This window comes from Penicillium riverlandense, assembly GCF_028828495.1.
Source record: "Penicillium riverlandense strain IBT 135883 chromosome Unknown utg000008l_segment0_segment0, whole genome shotgun sequence".
Classification (NCBI taxonomy): domain Eukaryota; kingdom Fungi; phylum Ascomycota; class Eurotiomycetes; order Eurotiales; family Aspergillaceae; genus Penicillium; species Penicillium riverlandense.
The window spans coordinates 675,663-701,281 of NW_026643199.1; the positions used below are offsets into that span (position 1 = coordinate 675,663).

General features: G+C 53.2%; 13 protein-coding genes across 13 annotated transcripts; 6 read left to right on the forward strand and 7 right to left on the reverse strand.

Annotated features, from left to right (window-relative positions):
• Positions 1-1,431: 1,431 nt before the first annotated feature.
• N7474_009266 (putative plasma membrane phosphate transporter Pho87) lies at positions 1,432-6,193 on the forward strand (the record flags this gene model as incomplete). The annotated part of the gene is made up of 5 exons (XM_057200676.1): positions 1,432-1,749; positions 1,812-2,587; positions 3,050-3,544; positions 3,679-5,993; positions 6,048-6,193. The coding sequence occupies 5 exons, from the start codon at positions 1,432-1,434 to the stop codon at positions 6,191-6,193; spliced, it is 4,050 nt and encodes a 1,349-aa protein (XP_057048663.1).
• Positions 6,194-6,978: 785 nt separating this feature from the next.
• Positions 6,979-7,773, reverse strand: N7474_009267 (uncharacterized protein; the record flags this gene model as incomplete). Its single annotated transcript, XM_057200677.1, has 1 exon — positions 6,979-7,773. One exon carries the CDS (start codon positions 7,771-7,773, stop codon positions 6,979-6,981), a length of 795 nt encoding a protein of 264 aa, XP_057048664.1.
• Positions 7,774-8,427: 654 nt separating this feature from the next.
• Positions 8,428-8,901, forward strand: N7474_009268 (uncharacterized protein; the record flags this gene model as incomplete). The annotated part of the gene is made up of 1 exon (XM_057200678.1): positions 8,428-8,901. One exon carries the CDS (start codon positions 8,428-8,430, stop codon positions 8,899-8,901), a length of 474 nt encoding a protein of 157 aa, XP_057048665.1.
• A 401-nt stretch (positions 8,902-9,302) lies between these two features.
• N7474_009269 (DUF2470 domain-containing protein) lies at positions 9,303-9,950 on the forward strand (the record flags this gene model as incomplete). The annotated part of the gene is made up of 1 exon (XM_057200679.1): positions 9,303-9,950. One exon carries the CDS (start codon positions 9,303-9,305, stop codon positions 9,948-9,950), a length of 648 nt encoding a protein of 215 aa, XP_057048666.1.
• Positions 9,951-10,632: 682 nt separating this feature from the next.
• N7474_009270 (40S ribosomal protein eS8) lies at positions 10,633-11,305 on the forward strand (the record flags this gene model as incomplete). The annotated part of the gene is made up of 2 exons (XM_057200680.1): positions 10,633-10,706; positions 10,777-11,305. The coding sequence occupies 2 exons, from the start codon at positions 10,633-10,635 to the stop codon at positions 11,303-11,305; spliced, it is 603 nt and encodes a 200-aa protein (XP_057048667.1).
• Positions 11,306-11,663: 358 nt separating this feature from the next.
• N7474_009271 (uncharacterized protein) lies at positions 11,664-12,692 on the forward strand (the record flags this gene model as incomplete). Its single annotated transcript, XM_057200681.1, has 1 exon — positions 11,664-12,692. The coding sequence occupies one exon, from the start codon at positions 11,664-11,666 to the stop codon at positions 12,690-12,692; it is 1,029 nt and encodes a 342-aa protein (XP_057048668.1).
• Positions 12,693-13,525: 833 nt separating this feature from the next.
• On the reverse strand, positions 13,526-13,828 carry N7474_009272 (uncharacterized protein; the record flags this gene model as incomplete). Its single annotated transcript, XM_057200682.1, has 1 exon — positions 13,526-13,828. The coding sequence occupies one exon, from the start codon at positions 13,826-13,828 to the stop codon at positions 13,526-13,528; it is 303 nt and encodes a 100-aa protein (XP_057048669.1).
• Positions 13,829-13,912: 84 nt separating this feature from the next.
• N7474_009273 (uncharacterized protein) lies at positions 13,913-14,644 on the forward strand (the record flags this gene model as incomplete). Its single annotated transcript, XM_057200683.1, has 2 exons — positions 13,913-14,098; positions 14,345-14,644. 2 exons carry the CDS (start codon positions 13,913-13,915, stop codon positions 14,642-14,644), a joined length of 486 nt encoding a protein of 161 aa, XP_057048670.1.
• A 191-nt stretch (positions 14,645-14,835) lies between these two features.
• Positions 14,836-16,347, reverse strand: N7474_009274 (Zn(II)2Cys6 transcription factor domain-containing protein; the record flags this gene model as incomplete). The annotated part of the gene is made up of 1 exon (XM_057200684.1): positions 14,836-16,347. One exon carries the CDS (start codon positions 16,345-16,347, stop codon positions 14,836-14,838), a length of 1,512 nt encoding a protein of 503 aa, XP_057048671.1.
• Positions 16,348-17,075: 728 nt separating this feature from the next.
• Positions 17,076-18,065, reverse strand: N7474_009275 (uncharacterized protein; the record flags this gene model as incomplete). Its single annotated transcript, XM_057200685.1, has 1 exon — positions 17,076-18,065. The coding sequence occupies one exon, from the start codon at positions 18,063-18,065 to the stop codon at positions 17,076-17,078; it is 990 nt and encodes a 329-aa protein (XP_057048672.1).
• A 134-nt stretch (positions 18,066-18,199) lies between these two features.
• N7474_009276 (F-box protein) lies at positions 18,200-18,724 on the reverse strand (the record flags this gene model as incomplete). The annotated part of the gene is made up of 1 exon (XM_057200686.1): positions 18,200-18,724. The coding sequence occupies one exon, from the start codon at positions 18,722-18,724 to the stop codon at positions 18,200-18,202; it is 525 nt and encodes a 174-aa protein (XP_057048673.1).
• Positions 18,725-19,036: 312 nt separating this feature from the next.
• Positions 19,037-21,838, reverse strand: N7474_009277 (glucan endo-1,3-beta-D-glucosidase; the record flags this gene model as incomplete). The annotated part of the gene is made up of 5 exons (XM_057200687.1): positions 19,037-19,056; positions 19,109-19,368; positions 19,429-21,212; positions 21,265-21,588; positions 21,641-21,838. 5 exons carry the CDS (start codon positions 21,836-21,838, stop codon positions 19,037-19,039), a joined length of 2,586 nt encoding a protein of 861 aa, XP_057048674.1.
• A 710-nt stretch (positions 21,839-22,548) lies between these two features.
• On the reverse strand, positions 22,549-25,458 carry N7474_009278 (UTP14 family protein; the record flags this gene model as incomplete). Its single annotated transcript, XM_057200688.1, has 2 exons — positions 22,549-22,728; positions 22,783-25,458. 2 exons carry the CDS (start codon positions 25,456-25,458, stop codon positions 22,549-22,551), a joined length of 2,856 nt encoding a protein of 951 aa, XP_057048675.1.
• Between the last annotated feature and the right edge of the window lie 161 nt (positions 25,459-25,619).

Sequence of the window (25,619 nt, forward strand, 5' to 3'; positions counted from 1 at the left end):
TCTGCTGGGCAGTGACCGTGTCGGGGTTGATTGCTGTTCATTGTACCTATGAATCGTTTTATCTGACTTATGTACATGTCTTGCGCTTTCATTGAATTTCATGTGTCTAGGTTCCGATCAATTTTCCTCCAAGATAGCATTTATTGATCAATTTACGATACTTCGCCGTTGGAGTCTTCAGCATAGTCATACTCTTAGAAGCCCTACGAAGTCAGATCTGAGGGTAACGAATGTAATACACAAGGAAATTCTCTCATAGTCCATGAATAGCTCTGAAGAATTCAAACCCGAGCGACTCAAGATCCAGAGATGAGGAGTCATTCTGAGCGTTTGTTCGAGCTGAGGCGGTTGCCAATGGATTAAATGGTGCCTCTGAGCAATTTTCTTCTCTTTTTTAAACCTGGTGCCCTTGGTGTCTAGCACCCTCCAGGGCCAGAGGGTCTTTGTCGACTCCATTTGCCAGAAGAACCCTTGTCACACCTGGATGATTCTTAGATTCAGCTGCGAGAAGAGGAGTCTCTGCCGGCACAGATGCCTTCAAGGGCTGTTTATACCTCCGAAAGGAGGTCGAACTATACGAACTATGCTGGAATGGTTTTTGACAATGTGTTGTCGGGTGATCCATTCAACCACCCTAAAAGTCCCTAGCTGATAAAATGGCGGAAATGGCGCATAGGTAACGCATTCAAAGGTGAGGGGATTGATCAACCGGATCATTCTGGGACCTGCTCTGGTTATTTCTTTACCCCGGGCACGTGGTATCTGAATATCCCATATAACACCACCTGTGATCCTTCAAGCAACGGGAATGAAGTCGCTTATCTTACAGCAGGTAATCCTCTCTATACGATCGGTAATTCCAATTGTGGGTATTTTTCAGTGTTATGATTCCTCTACGCTTTTCAACCAGTTCTCGGAGATCTATGTGCGGAAAGAGGGGGTGTTTCTTAGGTTCCACTCGGAGGAAGGCTTCCTGTTTATTGCCCTATCGATAGGATTCTCAAGAGAAATGGAGTAGCGAGTGCCAAGTGCATCATTTATCATCCACCAGTCACATCCCGTCGCTGCTAGTCCTCCGCGCCTATAACACCTCACTTGGGTCAAGAAGCCCATAGATAGAGGACGTTGTCCTCGCATGTGGAAAGTAGAGAGAGACGACAAGTAGATACATATTTGTATATATATAGGATTGCCATTTACACCTTAGAGCGCTCTTGAGATACTTTGATCCTCCAAAGTAAAAGTCTCAGCGAGGTGAAGTGTACAGAGAATCCTAATATTCGTTCACTTGTTCGATCCATGATCCATGACCTCACTGCGACAGGCTTGGCACTGCTGACTCAGCCCAAAAATCGCTGTTTCTCTGCCGCAACAACTTGATTTCTACGACCTGCTAACACATCGGCCTCTCAGGGGTTCTGTTCTCACACAATGCCACCCCGACTCAATCTCTGCACAGCTCAAAAGGCGATCTCCGCCTTTCGCCAACCGCCCCTCGCCTCTACGCGGAGTCTCGCAACCCACACCCGTTTCCGTGCCGCACAGTCGACGGGCCCCCTACAAAAACGATGGAACTCGTCGCGGAATGACGCGAATGATCTGCCGGAGACACCGAAGGATCCCTCGGATGATCTGCTGCCGCCTGTTAGCGAGGAGGCGGCGGCGATAGACCGGATCATGAACAAGGAGAAGCAGTGTGATGGGCAGCCGGCGACTCCAGAGTTGGAGCAGGGGACGCCTGTTTCTGAGGTGAGCAAATTTCGGGCCCCATTTCCATGACATATATATGCTAATAGCAATGATCCGAGCAGATCCTCTCGCGCGACAAAGAGGCCATGAAGCACATGCCCAAAGTGATGCAGGACCAGATTAAGAAGAATGGCGGCTCGCGCTCCTTCTCGACCTCAGCACGCAGCCGGTTGCCGGATGTCCAAGAGACCAACTCCGCTAGGGAAGACCCGTCCATCGCCATGGTGGCCAGCATGATCGAGCAGGTCACCGAACGGGCTCAGGGTCAGGAAGCCGAGACCCATTCGGGCCTCAAGTTCGATCCGCCCGTGTCACCGGCCAATACCAAGACGCTCAATTTCCGCAAACGCTACGATACCCTGCAGGAGCAGTTCACTAAGATGATTATGGAGGATGGGAAGCTGAGTCGCGCACAGAAGGTCATGGCCTCCATCCTGGACCAGCTCCGCACCTCCCCCGCTCCCCAGGTGAATCCTCGCCGGCGTCTACTCGGCGCACCGCCAGCTCCCCAGCTGCCCCTCGACCCTGTGCTCTACCTGACCTTGATTGTCGACTCGGTGGCCCCTCTCTTCCGTATTCGCCAGCAGAAGGGTCTTACCGGCGGTGGTACCGCTGTGCAAATCCCTCACCCGCTGACGCTGCGCCAGCGCCGCCGATCGGCTATCAAGTGGATCATTGATGCCTCTGACAAGCGCCGGGACACTCACCTGGCTCAGCGGATTGCTAACGAGTTATTGGCTGTCGCTGAGGGCCGTAGTGGTGTCTGGGAGCGCCGGGACCAGCAGCATAAGCTGGGTATTGCCGGTCGGGCGAATCTGGGACTTGCTCCCCGTCGGCGGTGATACTTTTATTTCCTTTTGTTTGGGTTTGGTCAGGATTTGTTTTGTGAGCCCTCATCTGTATATCTATTTCTCTAGCCTGGCAATGGTGAACTATTCTATTTCCACGGTTGTATGCTTGCAAATCTACAACCCCCTCTATACCATCGGTATTCCTCCCTCTAGGTTATTACAGCTCCATGTCTTAGTTATTCTAGATCGAACTATCCCAAAGGTGGGAATCCCCTGCTTGGATTTGGGTGTCCCGTGATAGGTGCATTAGCTAAGCCCACATCGGGCAGGCAACGAACGGGTTCCTGAGCGTCGTCTCGTCGAGTGACCAGGGTCTCGGAGCATATCACACTCCCCTCTTCTGTGCCTACCGGATCACACCGAGCGGTGCCCTTTGCGCCTGTCGATCCAGCCTGACCATCAGTGCAACTCGCGCATTAGGAACAGCTGACCTGTTCTTTTTTCTTTAGCCGCCTTCCTTCTCCGCACATCCCACCCTCTCACTTCCAACCGGATATCTTTCCCTGCTGCTCCTTGGATGACCGTGGCCGACCTCCTCCCGGCCCTTCTTCCACGACGGTGGCTGCTTCCACCTCAGCTCCCGACTCCATTGAACTCGCCAATTTCCGCCCACCTCCCCAAGAATCTGCCCGCAAAAGACCAGCTGGCCGTGCTGCAAGGCCCTTTGAGCCCGCTGCCAGCTCACAGTCACTCGCGCAGCTTGGTGCAGGGCTAGACACTGAGTGGGAGAAGAGCGGCTCCTCTCCAGATCAGCTCCGCCGGCACGGCTCCCGCTTCACACGACTCTGGTTCTGGGCGGAGGCCCTTCGACGTCGCGCTCGGAACCCTATTGTTGAACAAGAACAAGAACCTACCGCCGAGATGAAGTTCTCTCACAGCATTCAGTTCAACGCGGTGCCGGATTGGAGTTCCAATTACATTGCGTATAGCAATCTCAAGAAGTTGTACGTACTTCCCTTGTCTTGAGCACAACACAATACCATCCAGTGCAGTGGTCACTAGGCCCTGGTGCGGATATGTCACATGGCGCGATGCAAGCCGAACAAAACATGTGCTGACGGTAGACCTTGTCCTGTAGGATCTACACACTTGAGAAGCAGGTCAACCGGGCAGATGGCCCTGCTGATGTTGAATCCTCTCCGCTGCTGGGTTCGGTGAGCAACCCAGACGCCATCTTCAAGCGGGCGCTCGATGGAGAAATGGACAAGATCTGTACCTTCTATCAGAAGAAGCAGACAGAGATATTTGAGCTTACAGATGAGTTGATGCGGGAGGCCTCTGTCTACCTGTCCGACACCGATGGGGTCAACATGGATCCCGTGAGCGAGACCGTCATCAAGGCACGAAGGATGAGCGCGAGCTCCCGCCAGGGTACAGGTAGTATTTTCCAGAACCTCGGGCTTTCCCATCGCCGGCGGTCTAGCGCAATCAGTGAGGACGATAGTGATGAGGAGCACTCGCCGACATTTGCTCCTAGACAGCGAGCGATGCAATCAACTGATGGCGAGTCGACCAATCTAGAGGATGGACACGACCTAGCAGATTCCACTTTCTTTGGCGCAGCTTCCAGCCGTGGCCCACAAGATTTCTCTTTTGGCGACCAAACCCTTTTTGCCTTGTACAACGCTGGTGTTTCCCTGAAAAAGCGCCTGATCGAGTGCTACGTTTCCCTCTGCGAACTTCGCTCCTTCATCGAACTCAACAAGACCGGCTTCTCCAAAGCTCTGAAGAAGTACGACAAGACCCTGAACCGCAATCTTCGACGCGAGTACCTAAACTCGGTTGTTTACCCGGCGGCTCCCTTCACTGAAAGCACCATGGCTTCCGTTGACAACAACATCGAGAAGGTCGAGGGCGTCTACGCCGACGCTGTCACCAAGGGCAACCGTGAGCTGGCCAGTCGCGAGCTGCGTCTGCACCTGCGTGAACATGTCGTCTGGGAGCGCAACACGGTCTGGCGGGAGATGATCGAGATCGAGCGTCGCGCCCAGGCTGCCAACGTGGGTATCCGTCACACTCTGCTGGGTGGCGATGAGGACCCGGCTACTGCGCGCCGCCAGGGCGACAAGCAGGAGATTCGCACCATGGAAGTTGCGACTCCTCTCGGGCGCTTCCATTTCCCGCTGTGGCTTTGCAGCCTGAGCTTCGGTACTCTGGTCTTTACGGTTGCTGTGTTCGGCACCTTGCTGGCGGTCCCTGTGATGGACACCCCCGAACAGCAGAACTGCCTGGCCATGCTCGTTCTTGTCAGTATGCTCTGGGCCACCGAGGCCATTCCTCTCTTCGTGACCTCTCTCTTGATCCCTTTCCTGGTCGTGGTCCTGGGTATCGTCCGATCTGACGACAAGCCGCACAAGCGGCTGGGTCCTCATGAGGCAGTGGGCATGGTGTTTTCGGCCATGTGGACGCCGGTGATTATGCTTCTGCTGGGCGGGTTCACTATTGCGGCTGCACTGTCCAAGTATGACATCGCGCGTCGCATGGCCATGTTCGTCCTGAGCAAGGCCGGATCCAAGCCACACGTCGTCCTTCTTACCAACATGTTTGTGAGCATGTTCCTGAGCATGTGGATCAGCAACGTCGCGTCCCCGGTGCTGTGCTACTCGATCATCCAGCCTCTCCTGCGCAACATGCCCCCCGAGTCGAACTTCGCCAAAGCGCTCGTGTTGGGAATTGCGCTCGCTGCCAATGTCGGTGGCGCTGCCTCTCCGATCGCCTCGCCGCAGAACATCATCGCGCTGCAGAACATGTACCCAAGCATCAGCTGGGGCACCTGGTTCTTCATCTCTCTGCCCGTCTGCATCATCTCGATTCTGCTCATCTGGGGCTTGCTGTTGGTGACCTTCCACCCGGGCCGCAACGCGACCATCATTCCCATCCGACCCGTCAAGGACCCTTACACCGGCGTCCAGTATTTCATCAGCGCAGTGACCCTGGTCACGATCGCCCTCTGGTGCGCCAGCCATCAGCTTGAGCATGTCTTCGGCGACATGGGCGTCATCGCGATCATTCCCATTGTCTTGTTCTTCGGCACTGGCATTCTCAACAAGGAAGACTTTAATAACTTCCTGTGGACCATCATCATCCTTGCCGCCGGCGGACTGTGCCTGGGCAAGGCTGTCACATCGTCCGGCTTGCTGCACACTATTGCCTCGGGCATCATCGCGCGCGTCGAGCATCTTAGCCTGTACAGCGTGCTGCTCGTTTTCTCGGCCCTGATCCTGGTCATAGCCACCTTCATCTCGCACACCGTCGCCGCACTGATTATCCTGCCGCTCGTCCGCCAGGTCGGCGTCAGCATGGAAAATCCCCACCCGAACCTGCTCGTCATGGCCAGTGCCTTGATGTGCTCCGTGGCGATGGCCTTGCCCACCAGTGGCTTCCCTAATATGAGTGAGCTCCTTTTTACCTTTTTTGTCATTTACTCCCGCTAACCCTGTGTTCTAGCCGCGATCATGACCGAGGTCCCTCAGACGGGCCAGCGATACCTCCAAGTCCGCCACTTCCTCACTCGGGGCATTCCGGCGAGTCTGATGTCCTTTGTGGTGATTGTCACCATCGGCTATGGACTGATGTATGTAGCCGGGCTGTAATCCGAGTTTGTCTTCCGGAGATTTGTTTGCAGGTGGCAGTTTTCTTTGCAAGAATGGGGCCTCTTTTTTTCATGAGGTGCACGACTTTGTTCTTTGTTAATACTGTCTGCTGCTTCCTTTGACACGCCAGCGAGTACTTCTTTTAGTTCACATTTTTTGCATAGCTTGTTTGTTCGTTGCACAAAGATCGCCATAGATGTATCTATCGGGAAGGCACTTTTCTCCCTTCTGTTCTCTATCATCTAGCACACATGTCACCACGCATGCCTAATCTTGGCATGTTCTATGATTTTGGTTCTTGTTGATGTAGATGTAGTAAAAGGATAGGGTATGTTCCAGACGGGTTTCCAATCCGGCTGGACACCAGATCGATCTTCATGTCTAGTTACTCTCAAGTATGTAACTACTACGTACGTAAGACTTACGTAAGACTTGGTTATACCAAGAAGACAAGTAGATACCAAATCCAAGCATTAATTCATTCACCTGATTGACAGATAATCCATCCGGTGTCCAAAACTGTACTGTACTATACAAACCAAAAAGCCTTGGACGTCAAGTCAGATCTAAGAAACAAACCAACATCAAAACAGAGAAAAAAAGAAAACTTCGTCATGCCTCATGCACCGCTTAGGCATAACTATAACTATAACCATAACTAGTCGTCAACCAATAGGTGGTCGTCGAGAGGACGTTATCATGAAAAGGGCTAGATCTTTTAGCCTCTGTAGTAGAGGATCAATCAGTTCCTACACGTCAGTCAGTGAAATTCCAGCAAGGAGAGATTAGAATGATGAGAGGGTATTGTTCAGGATATAGGGTGAAAGGGAAGGGAAGGGACGGTGATGGGTGTAGGAAGAAAGATAAAAGGGAAATACTAACAGCAACCCGAGCGTCAGATCACCATGAATCTTAGCCTTCAACTGAATCTCAATATCCAGATTCAGATCCAACCGGAGACGCAGCTGCTCGTCGCGCCCACCATCCTCCTCCTTCTCGTCCTTCTGTCCACCACCTAGTACGCCGCCAACGGCCTTGCCCGCGCTGCCAGTCACCCCGTTCAAGGCATTACCAGCGGTGTTCTGCACCAGCTGGCCGGCCTGGTCCACGCCGCCGAGACCGCCGAGGGGACCACCGTCGGCTTGGTCCTGCCCCTGCTGCTGCTGGGCCTGGCGGGTGCGGCGGGTGCGCTGGCGTTGTTGTTGCGGTTGGGCGTCCATGTCGCTGCGTTTGACGGATTCGACGTCTGATTCCTGGGGACGGGGACGGGGGCGGCGGCGACGACGGTTGATGCGCTGGTCTTCTGGTTCTTGTTGGGGTTGAGGTTCCGGCTCGGGTTGTTCTTGGGCGTCGTCTTCTTGCTCTTCGTGATCCGAGTCGGGCTCTTGCTGGACCGTCTTGTTGTTGTGGTCGTTGTTCTCAGCGTCAGAACCGTTGTCTTCGTCCTGATTCTCTGACGGCGGCGGGGTCTGCTCTTGCTTGGTGGGAGTGTTCTTCTTGCCCAGCTTGGGAGGCGCACGCTTGGGCTTGTTGGGTGTGGTAGTCTGGGATTCGGGATTGATATTTTCCTGATCGGCCATGGTGGAAAGAGAAGAAGAAAAGAAAGGATCAGACCAAAGGAGCAGAGGAAGGGGGGATAATAATATGAGCGAGCGGAGAGGTACTTCGGATTAAGAAGCGTAACAGGCTACGATGATGTATGCATGTTTCACCATTTAATATCGTCAGTGTTGTTGACAAAACCGGGCAACTGGAGTCGCCTCCGACGTCAGACGACAGCGTGGCCCAGCATTCGGCTCATGGATGCCGGTACCTGGTCCTCTCAGTCGATGGAAGGTATGACGTTTGGCGGGGGTACACGAATAACCCTAACGGGGCTACCGTTGGATCGGCGACAAGCGCAGCATTGGCGATCCCTGTCAGACGCCAATCAGTGTCCGGATCGGCCGAGACTACTGCGATCAAATAGATTAACTCGACGTAGTGCAATGACGCCACTCGGAAAATTCCTGTCTCTATTTACAGCGTTCTCCTGGTTCCAGCCACAATGTCCCCCAAGTTCATCCACGGTTCCAGCCCCGGTCCACTTTTCGCATGGTAAACTTGTTTGCCCTGGACCGCCACTGCGTCACGTCCTATGAGCATTTGCCCCCGTCTGTTTTGCCTTCTAGATATACTATTACTACTCCTGTCAGCCAGTAGTGGTCGATCAAACTCTCCCATCACCCGCAGCCATGGCCACCGCCGAAAAGACCCAGGACCAGCAGAAGCAATTCCAAGTACCGGACGACGTAGAGTACTCCTCTGGCGAGGAAGACTACGATAGTGCCGACGACTACGACGAGGAAGAGCAAGTGCCGCAGAAGAACAACCCCCAACGGCGACGCCGGCCATTGCAGAAGGCCCCAAAGGACGAAGAAGTCTACTCCGACGAAGACGACGACTATGCCTCGGACGAATACGACGACGATGATTATTACTCGGATGACGATGATGATATGGTCCAGGGCAAGTCCATGCAGCCCTACAGCCAGCAGCGCAGTATGGACATGAGCCAGCCCGGCGGCGGGATGAGTTTCGCACCCCAGCCGCAGCAGAAGAGTATCCTCGACGAGGAGGGCATGAAGTTGAAGTTGGAGCTGAATCTCGAGATTGAGGTCGAGCTCAAGGCTCGCATTCATGGTGATTTGACCCTTGCGCTCATGTAAGTTCCTCTTTTTCTCTTGCGCCCCTTTCGTCCTTTTACTGTGAATGTCATGCTCAGACAAGATTAGGAGTTGATTCTTTGATCATGTGTTAGGGCTTGACTTTTGGTTGTTTTCGTCTTTTTTCTTTACTTTCATGTCGTCACGATTTGTCGCCTGATAGAGCCTTTTTCATAATGTCATGTTGTTGCACACGAGTTTTTGTACTACTATTGTCCATCCATTGAGCAATCACACATGGTGATGATCATACAATCGGAGCCGAGGCTCGGCCGCTTCTGGACTTTGCTCTTTTCGTAATCCCGACCAACACCAACAACACCTCGTGCGTCCTTTCTCCTAAACACCCCTCAACTGGACCCTCGACGACACACACTATCTATATTACAGTATATACCGCCACCATGTCCAACAAGGACTTCATCATCAAGCACATGAACGCCGACCATTCGGACTCGCTCTCCCTCTTCCTACAAGCCTACAATGGCATCTCCGCCCGAGAATCACAATCCGCCACCCTGGAGGACATCACCACCTCACACATGATCATCCGCGTCCGCGGCACGCGCTACATCGTTCCCCTGGAGCCCCCGATGAAAGACCTGTCGGAGTCGCGCGCCCGCATGGTCGCCCTGCACAAGGAGAGCCTACGGCGTCTCGGCCGAAGCGACGTCACTTTAACCGAATACCGGGGTCCGCGCGGCGTGGAAGCCATCATCTTCTTCTTATGCCTCTTCTACTTCGCCACCTGCTACTCGCGCGACAATCTCCTCCCCGGCTCCTGGGTCTACGAGCACCTGGGCTACAAGTACATGCCGGACGTGGCGCACTTTACGTATAACGTCCAGCCCTATATGTTTCCCGGTGTTGTGGGCATTCACATCCTCGAGGCGGCGTCGTTGGCCTGGTTCCGGCTGCGACCGCTTGGGGTTCCTGTCTTGTCGGGGACGTGGTGTAAGTGGGTGGCGTCGTGCCTTGTGGAGGGGTTCGGGTCGTGGTCGCGGATCAACAAGATTGTCAAGGAGGAGCGGGCGAAGAATAAGTCGGAATGAAGGGTATCCGAAGTCTATAGGGATGGAGTGGACTAGAGATTAGTGTCTTAAAAGTGTACATCTGACAACAAATCAAACAAATCACATGCACGTGACCTGAATATCTCACATGACCTCACCTGACCACTGGCTATTGCCTAACCCGATCGGGTCTAGCGTATAGGGCACCGCACACAAGCGAGCAACACACGAAAATCCGACCGAGACTCCACGACCAACCACTTCCCCCAATCGACAACACACCTTGGTGAAGGGCTGCTGAGCAAGAGGTAAGTTGGCTTTTTCTCATCATATTCTGAACAGCGCCTTCTCTTCTGCTTCGTCGAGTCGCACAATTTCGCTTCGTGGTCCAGTTCCTTTTCTTCGATCAAACGCACCGTCAAATTCAACACCCAACGCACAACCACCCACCTGGACAAGGAGAAGAAGGACCAAAAGGGGGATACTCGCACTCGACTGCATCGACAAGGAGCAGGATAATTTTTTTTCTCCGTCGTGTGTTTCTCCTGTCGCTGTCGCCATCGCCATCGCCGGGGATTTTTTTCGCTGGACCCGAAACTCGAAAATTGCTGCACACTCGCTCGAACCAGAAGAGAGAGGACTCTGTTCAGGATCGTCACAACCATCTCGGACTGCTTGCTAATTTTGAATTGTCCCAAAGACCCCTCCATCAACAGCAAACATGGGTATCTCCCGCGACTCTCGCCACAAGCGCTCGGCCACCGGTGCCAAGCGTGCCTACTACCGCAAGAAGAGGTATGCACCGTGTTGATAATCTGGACGAGGGAGGATATTGTCGGACAGAGTTCTGACTTGATTTAAATAGGGCTTTCGAGAAGGGCCGCCAGCCCGCCAACACCCGTATTGGCACCAAGCGCATCCACCTGGTCCGCACCCGCGGCGGCAACCGCAAGTTCCGTGCCCTGCGTCTGGAATCTGGCAACTTCTCGTGGGGATCCGAGGGCGTGTCCCGCAAGACCCGCGTGATCGGTGTCTCGTACCACCCCTCGAACAACGAGCTGGTCCGCACCAACACCCTGACCCGGTCGGCCGTCGTGCAGATCGACGCCGCCCCCTTCCGGCAATGGTACGAGGCCCACTACGGCCAGGGTATCGGCCGCCGGCGCCAGGCCAAGACCGACGCCCCCGAGGAGAAGAAGAGCCAGTCCGTCGCTAAGAAGCAGGCCGCCCGCTTCGCCGCCGTGGGCAAGGTCGAGGGCGCCATCGAGCGCCAGTTTGAGTCTGGTCGTCTGTACGCCGTTGTCGCCTCGCGTCCCGGTCAGTCCGGCCGTGTTGACGGCTACATCCTCGAGGGTGAGGAGCTGGCTTTCTACCAGCGTGCCATCCGGAAGTAAACAAAAAATAACAAAAATGCTTCTCGGTTGGTCGGTGGTTGTTGCACGGGTGGTAAATCGGAGTTTCAGCTATGTTTGCCAGAAAACTTTTATGATCTGGGCACGGATGCAATGTCTGTAGAGCTCTGAGCCGTCAATTCCATGGAAATGATTCCTTAAAATGATTCTTGTGTGCTATGTATTCCTCTGCTCGTACTATTGTATATCATGTAGCCTCCAGTTGAGCCTCATTCCCGGGTAGGACTGGCTGGTTGGTCAAGCTAACTGTCCATATCAACCCTGGGAAGCACGCAACTCCTCCGCCTGCCCCTCCAACCTCACTACAACGTCACTCTTCCAACAACCCCCGAGGGTCAAGATGGTCAAAACTCGCATCTGCATCATCTCAGACACACACACCTGCGCCCCACATGCACCGCTCAACACCTCCAACCCGTACCGGCAACCACTGCCAAAAGCCGACATCCTGTTACATGCGGGCGACATAACCAAAGTCGGGTACCACGTCGAGCACGAGCAAATGGTCGCGATGCTCAAGGAAGCAGACGCAGAACTGAAACTCGTCATCGCCGGCAACCACGACATGACCCTGGATGAAGAGTACTTCACCAGCTACGGGTGGCGACGGCACCAGCGCCCCGAGTGGCTCGGCGGCCAGGGGATTCTTCCAGACGAGGACCCCAGATCTACGATTCGAATGAAAAACGACGTGCCGCCCAGCGAAGAAGCGCTCAAAGCATACGTCCAGCGCGCAAAGGATCTATACACCAATGCCTCGGCGCAAGCAGCCGGAATCCGCTACCTAGATGAAGGGACATACACATTCACGCTTTCGAATGGTGCCACCTTCACCGTCTACGCCTCGCCATATCAACCCGAGTTCTGTCGCTGGGCATTCGCATACCCACGCGAGCAAGACAGATTCAACCCGCCTCTCGACCCCGGCTCTGCGCAGCAACCAGCAAACCCAGTCCCCAACCATCCCGCCGTCGACATGATGATCACACACGGCCCGCCACTGGGTATCTTCGATGAAGTGGCCCACGGCGCAAGAGTCGGATGCCCGCACCTCCTCCGCGCGGCAGAGCGCGCGCGGCCACGACTGCATGTCTTCGGGCATATACATGAAGGATACGGCGCTGCACGCGGGACGTGGGATGCCTTTGCGGAGGGCGGGGTGAGGCTTGAGGATGTGAAGACCGATCCTGAGGACGTGCTGGAGAGACGGGGCGCGTTTTGTGATTTGAGTACTGAGGGGGGAAGCCACTTAGGTTTGGGGAGGAGACGCTCTTTGTTAACGCAAGCATCAATACGGTGCGGTATCAACCGAGAAATGCGCCGTGGGTTGTCGATTTGGATTTACCCGTCGCTGGGCAGGGATAGGTAGGAGATAGGGTCGATGGAAAGACTTCCTACGTATCTCCTTGAATCACATTTTAGAGTCATGGCATGGACCAAAGTACTCGGTCCAAGCTGTTCATTGTAGGAGTGTCTAATAATGATGTCTAGGATTAACACTTACTGGACTCTTAAAACCTGGGGAAAGGGTGATCAGCTTGTCCTCATCCGGCAAGACATGACTCGACAAGGAAAGTAGTAGCCGACCAAAACAAGTGAGCAGAGTTTATTGACTAGCGCTACATATTTGAAAATCTCAAGGCTGTTTGGGATGAGTTTCTTCACGAGCATCCTTTTGTCCGCGATGTGGATCTACCCCGAACTATTGGCACTTGGCAAGGTGATCAAGCTCAACTTTCGGGGATAATCATGACGATATGTACTCCGTACGGAGTATGGACGCTGAACAAGCTCACGGAGAGTCCGTTAGGAGTGGGTCCATGAGGGGGCATCCTTTGGTGCCAAGTTAGGACTAGACTGGTATAGATAGATGGGGGTGACCTCACTCAGGGGCAGCGTACTAATGAACACCAACTCAGGCACCGAGTAGTCCGACTTACATCCCTATTTCTCACAAATAGTCTGTGTGATCTGGCCTATCTACCGAAACATGTACACATCTTCCCCCTCCCTCATGATGATCAGCACGAATAGCTCGGAAATGCCGTTCCTGCATGGAGCAAATCCCAATAACAACAGCCACTGAGCGCATCCCAACCCCTAAAGCCTTATAGGCAATGGAACCTTGAACAGGGCCCTAGACCTGTTCTCTGCCGTCATAGACTTCACTAGAGCCGGCACTACGTCCATTATTGTCTTTCCTCAAAGATCCTGATAGGCTCCGGCCAGGCAATTGGTATCGATAGTCGGGAGATCGACGCAATTCCCAACGTGGCGAATGGCTCGTGGCCACACGTTGAGCGTGAACGTCAGTCTAGGATCGGCGTCTGGCTCATCTCGCACGAGCAAACTAGGCTTGTCTGGGTTGTGGTCAATCCCTTGCCCTGAAATCGACATCATAATCATGGGGCCGGCAACGGTGAGGGGAAGGATCGACGGACCCCTAACGGCAAGACATAAAAAGGTGTAGATAGTCCAGGTGTAGAGGTAGTCAAGCCTAACCATCGCTCACTTCGACCACAGTCAATTCACTCACTTTTTCTGCTATCAAGTCACTCCTTCAATAAACCACACTCATTTTTTACCAACATGCAGTTCAAACTCTCCGTCATTGCCTTCCTGGCTACTACTACTGCTATTGCGGCGCCCGTTCCGGCCGGCAAGGAGGCTAGCTGTGCTTCGGACGCTATCAACGCCCTGAGCATCGCGACTAGCGAAGTCAGCTCTCTTACCAAGACTTTGGATGGGAATGGCAACCTGATCGAGGTTGGCCAGGTTCGTACTGTACTTGCTCCTGGAGTTGGTCGGGTTGATTGTTGACAAGCTTCATCTATCTAGTCTGCCGTCTCCGGACTGACGAACCATGTCGAACCCCTCTTAAAGAGACTCTCTCTTCCTTGCGGAAGCAGCCTGAGCAAGAGCGAACAGGAACAGCTCTGCTCTGCTGCTGAGCTGGTACGTCTTTCTTCTCAGGAACTCTATCTCTACGGCAGTTGAAACTAATTTGGCGGAAATAACTAGTTCATCGATCAAGATGAGGCCCTTGTGAAGGCCCTCGACAACCAGAAGGGTCTCCTGAAGAATACCCCCTTCTTCTCTCCCCTCGCCGAGGCCACCCGTGCCCTCGAAGCCGCCACTGGTGAATACTTCGACCCCATCCTCGCTGCCACTCCTCTCTGCGGCGGTAATCTCCAGCAGTTGGCAAAGACCCTGAAGGACGACCTCTCCCAGCTTGTGGCCACCTACTCCATGATCCACGGTGCTCCCAGCCTTCCGCTCCAGGGTCCTGGCTCCGGCGCGGAGTCCGGCAACCACAACTAGGCAGCTCACTCATGTTTGGCTGGCGGGCGTGCTCTGGCTCAAGCCTGGAACGATATTTATGTTCAATTTAAACATCTTACCGTTATCACTTGGTTGAATTGGTGGATTCTTTTCTTCGAGATGTACATGTATGATATGATTGTTAAAAGCTTTATTTAACGTACGTTGCGGCGTACAATTCTTTGTTGTATCTATTGTGACCAATCTATAAGCTCCATCGAAACTTGCATCTGCCCCTGTGGACCATGCTTCATGGTTCGCAACCAAGTCTTTCCAGGAACAGCATCATCCCAAAAGACGAGGGCTGCAACCCGCTCGTGCTCCGGAGGCACCCTCTGCTCGACCGGCAGAGACAAGAGACTGCCTTCTTCGGAATTGATCAAGTACTCAGCGATCTTGGCTGACCGACGAGAGTTCCATAGATTTTCCTGGCGCTGGTTGCCTACTAAAAGATCGAAAGCCCTATGTCTTGTCACGGGCTCCCGACAACAGGTGGCAATCCATTGCAGAGCGCGGACAACGACATGATCCAGACTGAAATACCGCTCGGCGCTGGAATGTGCCTCAAGATGCAGGAGCTGCTCTACCAGAGTCAGCATTTCTGCATAGTGGCCGTTCCATTTATCCTTGTCGGTTTCTTTCCCCTGGCCCTGGATAATACCCAATGACCATGTGACGAGGGTGAGAAAATCGATTCGGAGAACGAGCACTGCACGCTTATCTGCTGATTTGCCCTGCTTGGTCTGCAGCAGTCTCTCGAAGGAGACAAGCCACGCATTGTATGCCGCCTCCATGATGGGCAGCTGGGAACGAATCCACTTCTTCCCCTCGTCCTGCTGGTAACTCTGGCGGGAGAAAGCACCCGATTTCATGAATGCGGTTATAGTGTAGTTGCCTATAGAAGTGGAGTACTTGCGGGCATCCGAGATGCTCTTGAATGTGGCAGGTACCTGGAGGCACTTTGGGTCGGTGAATATTGAGAGTAGTTTGCTGCGCCGCGCAAACATGAGCAGTTCCATATTAAAGCGGAAAAAGAGCTCTGACAACTCTTCGCGGACTTTCTGCTGGTCGGCTGTCTGTGACTGTGACTGTGACTGAAACTGAGACCCTGTAATCGCCCGTTCGAGTATCTCCAGCCCTGCCTCTGTATGGTCGAGAACCCTGTTGTGGTCCCCTCGGAACATTTCAAGACACATGAACAGACCGCAAGTAATCAGGGTTAAGTCGAACTGTTCATTCGTGGGTGCTGATAGGTGCTTCATCAGAAGCCGAATTGCCTGATTGTATTGCTGAAGCATGAAATTTTCCGTCCGTTCAGACCCCACAGCAATACCCTGATACCGCTGGTAAGCGGCGCCGACTGCCGCAACAGCATGGCGGACAATAGGCTCGGAATGACTGAGCTGAGGAAGCAGACGATTCCAAAAATCGGACGTAAAAAACCCCGTGAGGGCTTGCGATGTCTGCGTGCAAAACAGAGCAATATACTCGCGTTCCTGGCCAGTGCCTTCCAGAAGGATTAATCGACTATCTGGGTTGCAAGTTCGGCTGCGGTCGTAGGAGAGCAAGACGTTCTGGTGCAGTTGCTTCTGGGAGACTGTACGATCATAGCCGTCGCACTTGCGGCCTGTTTTGGTACAATTTTGGCAATCAGGCTTTTGTTCGTCACAGCGAATATGGCGTTGTCTGCATGTTATTAGCATCCTGCATTAATAGGACCCTGGGTAACGTGGAGTTGGGAGGTTGGCGGTTGTATATATATGTAAAGTAAACGAGGATAACTCACTTGCAGGTAATACAGCCACTGCGGCTCTTCTTTTTTCCAGTTCGTGGAGGCATTTTGCTTGGGGTCAGGTAAAAGTTTGTTGAAAGGAGATACAATGTAGTAAATGAGTGTTGAAGAGGTACACGATGCCGCAAATAAGGGGTCTGTGATGGGTACTGAATACCCGTAGAACAGACTGTGAGGCCTGACAGAAGTCTAGATTTATTAAAGAGAAATACGATACAGGCAACGAGAGCCCAGTCAATCCTGGAATTAACATGAAGAATCCGAGAGAACTCTGTGGCTGTGGCTGAAGTTGAGGCTAAAGTTGAGGTGGGGGTTGAGATTGAGCTGAGGATTCCCACGGCCCCCACGGCTAAGTCTAAGCAAAGGACACCTGGTTTTCAATCAGTGGAAGACGGACCGGTGTGGGGGCCATCAGAAGCATTAGAGACTGGCCGATTGAAGCTTGATGGGTATTACTCTCAAACTGACAATATACGAAGGCACATCTACGCAGTCAGCACTATGCTATTCTTGCGCCTATGAATAAATTTCAATTCTTCTTAAACAGTGACCGGAATAAGAAATGGTGCCATGTCCATCGGAAAGCTATTGAAGATGCTTTAGTCCCCGCTCATCAAACAGGACATGACCACAACCCTTTCAACGGCCATACCCAGCGCCTTCCAAGGTCCACAATAAGTCCCCATCCTCATCTGGATCTTCCACATTCTCCGCATACCGGATCATTTCTTCAACCCCTCTGATCTCTTTTAGCCCAGTGAGTCCCGACTTGTAAGCAGCCATAAGAGCATCAATTTGCGCATCACACTTCTCAATCTCGCCCCTCTGGTATCCCCGAATACACAGGTATTCTAGGTTATCAGGGAGACAATCTGCCAGCATGACTTGCTCCTCCTCTTCTCCCGGGGCTCCACTCACACCTTTGGCAAGATAGAGCAAGAGGCCGATTCCCAAACTCAAACGCTTCAAAGCACCAAAGTCTTTGAGTGAGCCACTATTTCCCCAGAATGATGTGAGGAATTGGCTGATCTCATCTTCTTCGTCGTAGTCCATGACCCTGCTCTCACGCTCATCCTCTATGCGGTCCTCGCGGCCTCGATCAAGGTAGGAAGTATCTTTTCCGACATCAACATCGAGGCTCTCGAGAGTTGTTTTGTGTCCTAATATCGCTTTGGTAAATGTTCGTTCATTTAACGGTCCCTTCATATCGCGCTCGTGCTCTGCTCTACCTTCAATCGAATATTGAAGTTCCTTCAAGACTCTGCAGGATAATATTGCACGAGCAATGCAATGGGTGTTAAGAGACGAGTGATTGATGTAAAGCTTGCTCAAGTTGGACGTCCCTTGCTCGATGGTTGGCTCATCCTGGTCGTCGTCTCTGAAGGCATCGATGCCGACGGATTCAATCGATGGGAGCTTGTCAAACATTTGAAAGCTCTCAAGGAACTCGATATGTATGTAGAAGTCGCTGTCGTCAAGTTCCCCAGCCTCATCGACCATAATGTATACTTGGTGTAGGTTCCGGAGGTAGGACTTGTTGTCCGGGTCAGCATTGGCACGATGGAGGAACTGCTCGAGTGGGTAATAGCTTCTGTCCACATGATGGAAGGTTGCCGAGGGCTGCGTCATCGCGAGCGACAACAAGCTAGGTGTAACTGAGATCAAGATCGCCGTCAAAGCCTGTGCGATGAATATGCCGCGGAAATATGAATTAGAGCTATATGTTACATTAGCGTGTTAGCTGAAAATGCCCGGGGACCTTCTCACCTAACATAACCTCCATCAAAATAACTCTCTCGTTCACGATTACCGCCCGTCTTCTTCTGCACTAGCATGTTTAAAACGCTATTCTCGTTTGAGCCCGTGAAACCAGCTCTTCGAACATAGCTTTTAAGAAGATCCATTTCTGATTCGCTCAGATCGCGCGGATGTTGCTCCTTTTTGACATTTTCCCAGTCTCCACTATGCGTTGGTCTCCCATAGTACCTTATTTCGCGCACATATTGGCCTAGGCTAGGCTGTTTCAGAATGCTCATCAACAAGCCGAATGCCTGCTCGATACCCTCGTCATCAGGATATACGCGAATCAGATGGAATTTCTTGCGCATTGGCATATTGCACATGGAGTGTAGCGCCCGGCAGGCGAGCGAGAGAGCGGCCACATCGCGGCTGGAATCGAGATACGAGATGATCTGATGACTAGTTTCAGGGGGGCAAGAGAGAAAGGACATCTTGCTGGGTTCCGGGAAAGTTGTAGGAGAGGATGGGGGTTTGTCTTCGGATTTCATTCAGGGTCCAGCATTGACTTTAAGCCGCGATTTGGCCCCGCGCGTGGGAAGACTAGTCCGGGGGCCGAGTGGGTTAATCGAGGATCGGATGGGAGGTTTACGATCTGACTTCTGACCGCAAAAATATATCAAGTGGGTAAAGATAACAATAGCTACTAATCCATCCACACCGAATAAACGCTAAGCAAGAAAAACCACCAGTAGCAATAAAGATCGACTGATCTCTAGAGTAGCAAGCTTAGGAAATAAAAGAGAACATCCGCAAATTTGTTAAGCATAAGCTGCCTGCAAACAATCATAGAGAAAAATCCTTCAAGGTGCACCGCCGAGACCTATACCAACTTAGTATCCGAGTATATACACCTGACGATAGGAAGGACTTACCAGCTGCATAAGCCAAATACCATGTGCGCGACGCACCACCGTCGATCCAGGTGTAGTCGAAATTTTGCTGCGCGAAGAATTCCCAGGAAGCCTTCGGGTGGATGAGCGCGAGGTTGGCAAATAGCACACCCTTCCAGCCACCGTCTACCTGGTGTGCGGGGGTCGAAGCATTCGGTGCAAACATAGCAGTCCACTCCTGCGTGACGAACTTCTTCTGACGCGTGTAAGCGGAGCTAGGAAGGAGGGGTAGCATGTGGATCCTGAGTAGCTAGTTAGCCTATTGTTTTTGAGATTTGATAGCTGGACTGGGGTGGTCATACCCTTGGATGTATTCCAGATTGGCGCCGAAGTAGGTCGTGTGGTCGACCTTATTCTCGAAGAGAATTCCAGTCACCTTGTTTCCGGTGAAGTTCGAAGGTTGGTTCACGTTGTCGTCTTCCATCAAGAAGTAATTCTGGAGAGAGCGACGCATAATGCCCAGCATCATGTCTCCGCGAGCCTCCATGCTGGCGTCGCCGACGGTGCGTCCCCACATCTTGACTGCATAGGCGAACATGGTGTCCTCGGATGTAGATTCCTCATCCTTACCGTCATAAGACTCAAAAAGTCCCTTGGCCCAGGAGTGGCCGTTGTACCAGTCGAAAGAACGTGAGAATGGGAAGTAAGGATCGTCTGCAGCAGAATTTCCGGCATCACGGACTAGCATATTGACCCACTCCTTGTTTTCGGCCAACCAGCTCGGGTCAAGAGATCCGATAATTGCACCCGCCAGGATGAAGTACCCATAGTGGAAATGATGATCATTGTAGGCCGTATTGCCGAAGTCTGCATTCAAATCACCTTTGTATCCGGCGGAGGAAACCACTCCCTTCCAGACGGCATCATAGACAAGTGGGAATTGCTGCTGGTTGTTCACGAAGCGAGCGAAGCATGTCTTCAGATTCTGAAAAGCTGTGGTCGCGAGATCCGCGTTGTTCCCCAGCTGGTTGACGGTGTAGACCAAGGTCGCGAACTTGCTTAGCGCCTTGCCGCTGTAGTACATGCTGTTGAGGTTCGTCTGGCTTTCCATATCTTGGTTAAGCTCTTGGGGGGCGACGTCCAGAATCCGAGCCTGCGCGGTTGACGAGATTGTGTGAACATTCCCAGCGCTAGGAGACCATGGTGCAAAGCCCATATCAATTGGGAGATTAGGCTCAGTCATATTCCATGCTTCACCAATGACTGCGGTTGCCATACCCTTAGTGGTAGTTCGCAAACGAATATTAGTCACACGGCCCTTGGTACTGCCATCAAAGGATTCGACGTGATGAGGTAGAGCGAACATGATCAACGGAGTGGCCTGGGAGTCCTTGCCTGCTTTAGCCCATGCTAGGCCGTAGGTGCCTACATCTCCAGACACCGACCCCGTGACATGCCCTTTGACGGGGTAAACTCCCGAGGAGTTATCATAGAACTTCTCTCCAGAGGTACCTGCAGGATTTTTGGCGACCTGGATGGTTCCAGAGAACCCACGAGGGCCACGGAGATTTGTCTGTGACACAAGCTTCAGCTCGGGATCCTGGCCATCAGCTGGAGTGGCATAAAGAAGCCAGGAAGAGCTATCTTCGAGCTCGACCTGGTATTTGAAGATCCCATCCCTAGGAGAACCAGCGCTGACGACTTTGCGGAAAAAGACTCCGCTCTGAATCACGGGCTGCAAGTTTGTGTAGATGGCTGTCACATACGCCATACCCTGCACCACCGGGAAAGCAATCTTGCCTGGCCGTTGGGGGTTCGAGAGAACAGCATGAGCAGAGAACGCCAAGGGTTGTTCCACATTGAGGACGGTGCTGTCATCCAGCTCTGCCGCAGATAGAATCATATGCTGCAGACCGACTGGGTTGATGTAGTATTGCACAGGATCACCAGGTATCGAGTCGTTTTTGGGTCCCCAAGCAAGCATGCCCTTCTCCACATGGGAGACACCCACCCCCCAGCTCTTGAGGTGACCAGTTCCCTTTGACCATGCGAGCGAGTAAGGCTGGGTGAAGCTCGCATTGGTTTGCGTCCCTAGGAACAGCCCGGCATAGAACTTGTTGGTTTCAACTGGGCCCGTGGTATCGATCTGTTTTCCTTGGTTAGAACCAAATCTCAATAGCAGTCTGTGCTACACGTACGTGCTTCTTCTCCACTGGATGGTCTTTTCGAGTGGTAATGTTGGAGGCAACCGCACCCGTACCAACGGGCTGGAAGATATCCTGGTTGTTCATGCTGTGTGAAGTGCCAGGTTGAGCAGGCTCCGCAGGGTCGCTAGGTTGAGCAGAATTAACAGCCTGGTCAGATTGAGTGGGCTGAACAGGCTGAGGGCTAGGAGGATCAGGAGATGGTTGAGCTGGAGGCGACAATATCCCCTCCACGCCTGAAAGCACGCTCCCTACACCCAACGTCGGCCAAGGAAGCAGTGGTGCGTGACCGTCGTCTTGCAACAACGAGCGATAAACCTAATCCAGTCAATACTGATCATGAAAAAAAATTTCAACTCAGAAAACTCACTGGCTGGTCCTGAGAGATGAGAAGCCTCTCGTTCGACGGTGGATACTGCGTCTTGAACGCAGCCGTGGGTTGAGTCTTTGTCTGTTCTCTCAGGATACTTTCTGCGAGAGTCCCCACAGGCTGAGGAAGCGAATAGGCCGATTCTGTAACAAGAAGGCCCGTTAGCAAGGCTGCCTTCCATCTTGAACCTGACTCCATGGCGCGCGCCAGGTCCGATACAGTGAACAACAGCACGGCTCGAAGATGTGCCAGGGGTGGTATCTAGCGTCAATTGATTTTATAAAAGACAAAGAAACACAATGCTAAGTAAAATAAAAGGCAAAAACTGCGCGATGGATCGAGAGAGACTGGATTACTGACCAAGTATGTGCTTGAACCCCAGGTCGCTGGCGCTCAGCACGAACCGGGTGGGTTTGTTGTGGCGGGTTAGAATTCCTGGGTGTCGATCTCCAACTCAAATTTAAACGCTCGTTGGCCTGAGGGGAAGAGAGACAAGGCAGGGAGTGGTGGGAGGAGAGTGAACAATGCAGGGAGAGAGATGGGTGACTTGTGCCCGCGACTAAGACAGGGAAGGAATGTGTGGGTCAGGTACACAACGAACAGGTCCAACACCCGCGATGCTCTTCTTTCTTTTATCTTCCGACAGCAAGATATCCCCCGACACTCTCCGAAGATGACTCGAAGGGATTTCCTGCTAATCGGATGAATCACCCGACACCCATGGGTCGGCCATAGGCAGCATTCCAGTCAGTTTCGACGGATTTCTGCCAGCCCACGACGACCCTGCCGCTGACGACATCACGGCCATGTGAGAAACAACGGATAGGCTCCGTGTGGAATGCAGATGAATATGTATTTTGGTGCCAATATGTACAATTTTTGTTTTTGATAACCCAGCCATCTCCTCGCTACATCGGCTTCTCCATAGGCTTGATAATCCCCTGCTTGATCATGACCCGGGGCTTGGTGCCGCTCTGGTAGGTCTCCTTGGTCGACCACTCCGGGCCCAGCGGGAGGCGCAGGGAGCGCTCGTACTGCTGCTTCGTCTCGAAAGGATGGGGCAACTGGCTGGCCATGTACTTAGTGTTCTAGAATAGACGAGTTAGCAGGGTTGCTTGACGCACATCTGGAATCCAACTTACCTTCTTGACTCGCTTCTCATTGATGATGACGCGCTGGAGCTTGGCGTCTTTGCGCTGCTCGGGTTTCACGCCCTCTACCGTGGTCAGGTTGCGCTTTTGTCTCTTCTGCTGCCTCTTGCTGATGCCTTCACCGGCCCAACTGCCCCAGCCGGGGAGCGTATTGTCTACCACCTTGTCACCCTCGTCTTCGATGGTGTCTAGCTTTTCTTGATCGAAATCCTGCACCACTTCGTCGCCTGCAAAGGCCCGTTTCACGAGATCGTGGTTCTTGAGCAGCACGGGAACATTGTCGTCATCGCTGTCGTGGTCGTCTGCGTCAAGCTGTGTGGCGGGGGCCGCCTTGGCTGCTTTGCCCTTCTTGCTGCGAGCATTAACCGCGGAATTCGAGGGTTTCTGGTCGTCGTCGAGCGAGATATCGACGGTCTCTTGGCCATCAGAGAGATTTCGACGACGGTTGTTTCGCTCCGTCTGGACCAGCCAAGGGTTCTCCTCTTCTTCAGCGGATTCTTGCTGTTTCTGGACACCGGAAGACTTGCTCGAGGGTCGCACGGCAGTCTTTGCCCCCGAGGCCTGAGACTTCTGCTTGGCGGGACGATCAACCACGATATCGACATCCTGGTCCAAGTCTATCTCGTCATCAGAGCCCGGAGCCTCTTCAAACTCGTTCTTGGGCAGTGGCTTGGCTTTGGGCTTCGAGTCGGCCTTCCCAGACTGACCGAACTTGCGACGACCAACCTCAGACTCTGCCTCGGATTGGGACTCCTCGCCGTGGAGCTCGCGGTTGAGACGGCGCAGTTCTGCATCATTCTGCTCTTTGCGCGCTGCTTCGGCGTTCCGCATGAACTTCATAGACAAGAGGTTGGAATGAGGTCCCGTAACCTCACCATCAAGATCGTTTTCTTCGAGGGCGCTGAGCTTCTGGCGCAGCTTGCGATTCTCGGCATCGGAGCCTCCGTCCTCTTGCCAGGGATCCTCGTCTTCGGACTCCGAGCTGGAAGAGCCCAAGTAGTCCTCGTCACCATTGGACACACGCTTCCCTTCAATTCTCTTTCGCAACTCCTCCTCGCGTTGCGCCAAGTCTGCGGCACTGTTGCGAGCATTCTCATCCCACGCAGTGCGACCGGTCTCCTTCAGGCTCTTGGCCCATTTGCTTTCACGGTGCTTAGAACCCATGCGAGCCTCAGCCCTCATTCGCTCGTTCTTGTCTCGATCTTCCTCGTCCATATCCACACCGGCCTCCAGAAGAGCCTGACGCTCTTGCTGTTCCATCCTTTCTCGCTCTTTTCGATGAACTCGGCGGTATGACTTGCTCTTGATCTTCTTGATTCGCTTGGCGCGGACTTCCTCCCGGAAAAGCAGGTCACGCCGTTTCCTGAGCTCTGCTCTCCGAGCTTGGATCTCCTCAATGGGCAGTTTGCGGGCTTGAAGTTCCTCAAAGTCCTGAACTTGCTCCTCGATAGACTTCCCCTCGGCCTCCGCCAGCCCGCTTTCCACCAAAATATTTTGGATGGCATTTTCCAAGTCGGTCTGCGGCTTGGTGACGTCCATCCGATGAGTCTGTTCGGCCTCAGGGTCGGGCAGCGGGAACATCAGGTGCTCAGCCTCACGATTGGCCTTGACGGTTTCAAGCCATCGGTTCAGGGTCTCTTTGCTCTTGTCGTAGGCGGCGGCGCGGTCGAGCCGGTCTTGATGTCGTTTCGGGAGAGGAGCATCTAGCTTACCCGGAATGCCGGAGGATGTAGTTTGCTTGGGAGCAGATTCGACATGCTTCAGGGAGTTTTTGAGGCGGGAGTCGGTGATGGATGGCAACAGATCGGCGATCGTCAGTTTGCGTGTAGAAGTCAGACCATATTCTGTAGGATTAGCCTGTTCGTTGGTCTTCCGGGAAGGCTTTGTAGCTCTTTGAGCCTCCATTGAGTTCACGAAATCCTGCAGCTTCGACAGTCCATGCTTGGAGGCGTCGGCGTCGTCGGAGACAGAGAGCTCCGTGTCGTCGTCACTGAGATCCTCGCTGTCCTCCTCCGAGCCAGAGTCCTCTTCGCTATCGTCTCCTACTGCCGCTTTCTTGGATTTAGCCGCTGCTCGCTTAGCCTCTTCCTCTTCCGCCGCAGTATTCATATCCCAGGCTGTGGTCAGGTCGATGGCGTCCTCTCCCAAGTCATCCTCATCTTCTTCCTCGTCTTCGTCATTCTCAGACTCCTCGTCGTCCTCATCCAGGTTGATTGCGGATCGCTTCTTGGGAGCGGCCGTCTTCTTAGGCTTGGACTTGTTCGAGGACGACCCTCGGAATGTAAAGGCTTCAAATCTCTCCTCGTCGCTTTCACCGAGAGCTTCGTCACTGTCCAGCTCCTCGTCATCGTCGCTGTCAACCTGACCAAGAGTCCACTCATGGCCTTCGCTGTCGCTACCGCCCTCCACACTCTCACCATCCTCAGTTCTGCGGCGCTTGTGATCCGGGCGCTCCTCGTCCTCATCGTCTTGGTCCCGAGCTGAATGGCGCTTGCGATTGGGCTCGTCGCTGTTGCCTAATCGAGTGCGTCGAACACCTAGTTTCGTGTGAACCTGCTTCTCTGCAATTGAGAGCGCATTGAGCGCCCGGCCATTTTTGCGCTTCTGTGCTGGTTTTGAGGCCGAAGGGTCTTTCGGCCCCCGCAGCTGGGTCTGCTGACGAGGCATACTGCAGAAGGAAGTTGAAAAAGACCGAACAAAACGAAGAAGGAAAACCAAGCAGAAAACCCAGCAGCCAAAAAAAGCCGTCGGGAGTGGTGTGTTAGAGAGGGAATGCGGTGAAGAAAAGAAAATTCTGCCGAGTTTGGCCTCTGCCGCCTTTTTTGGTT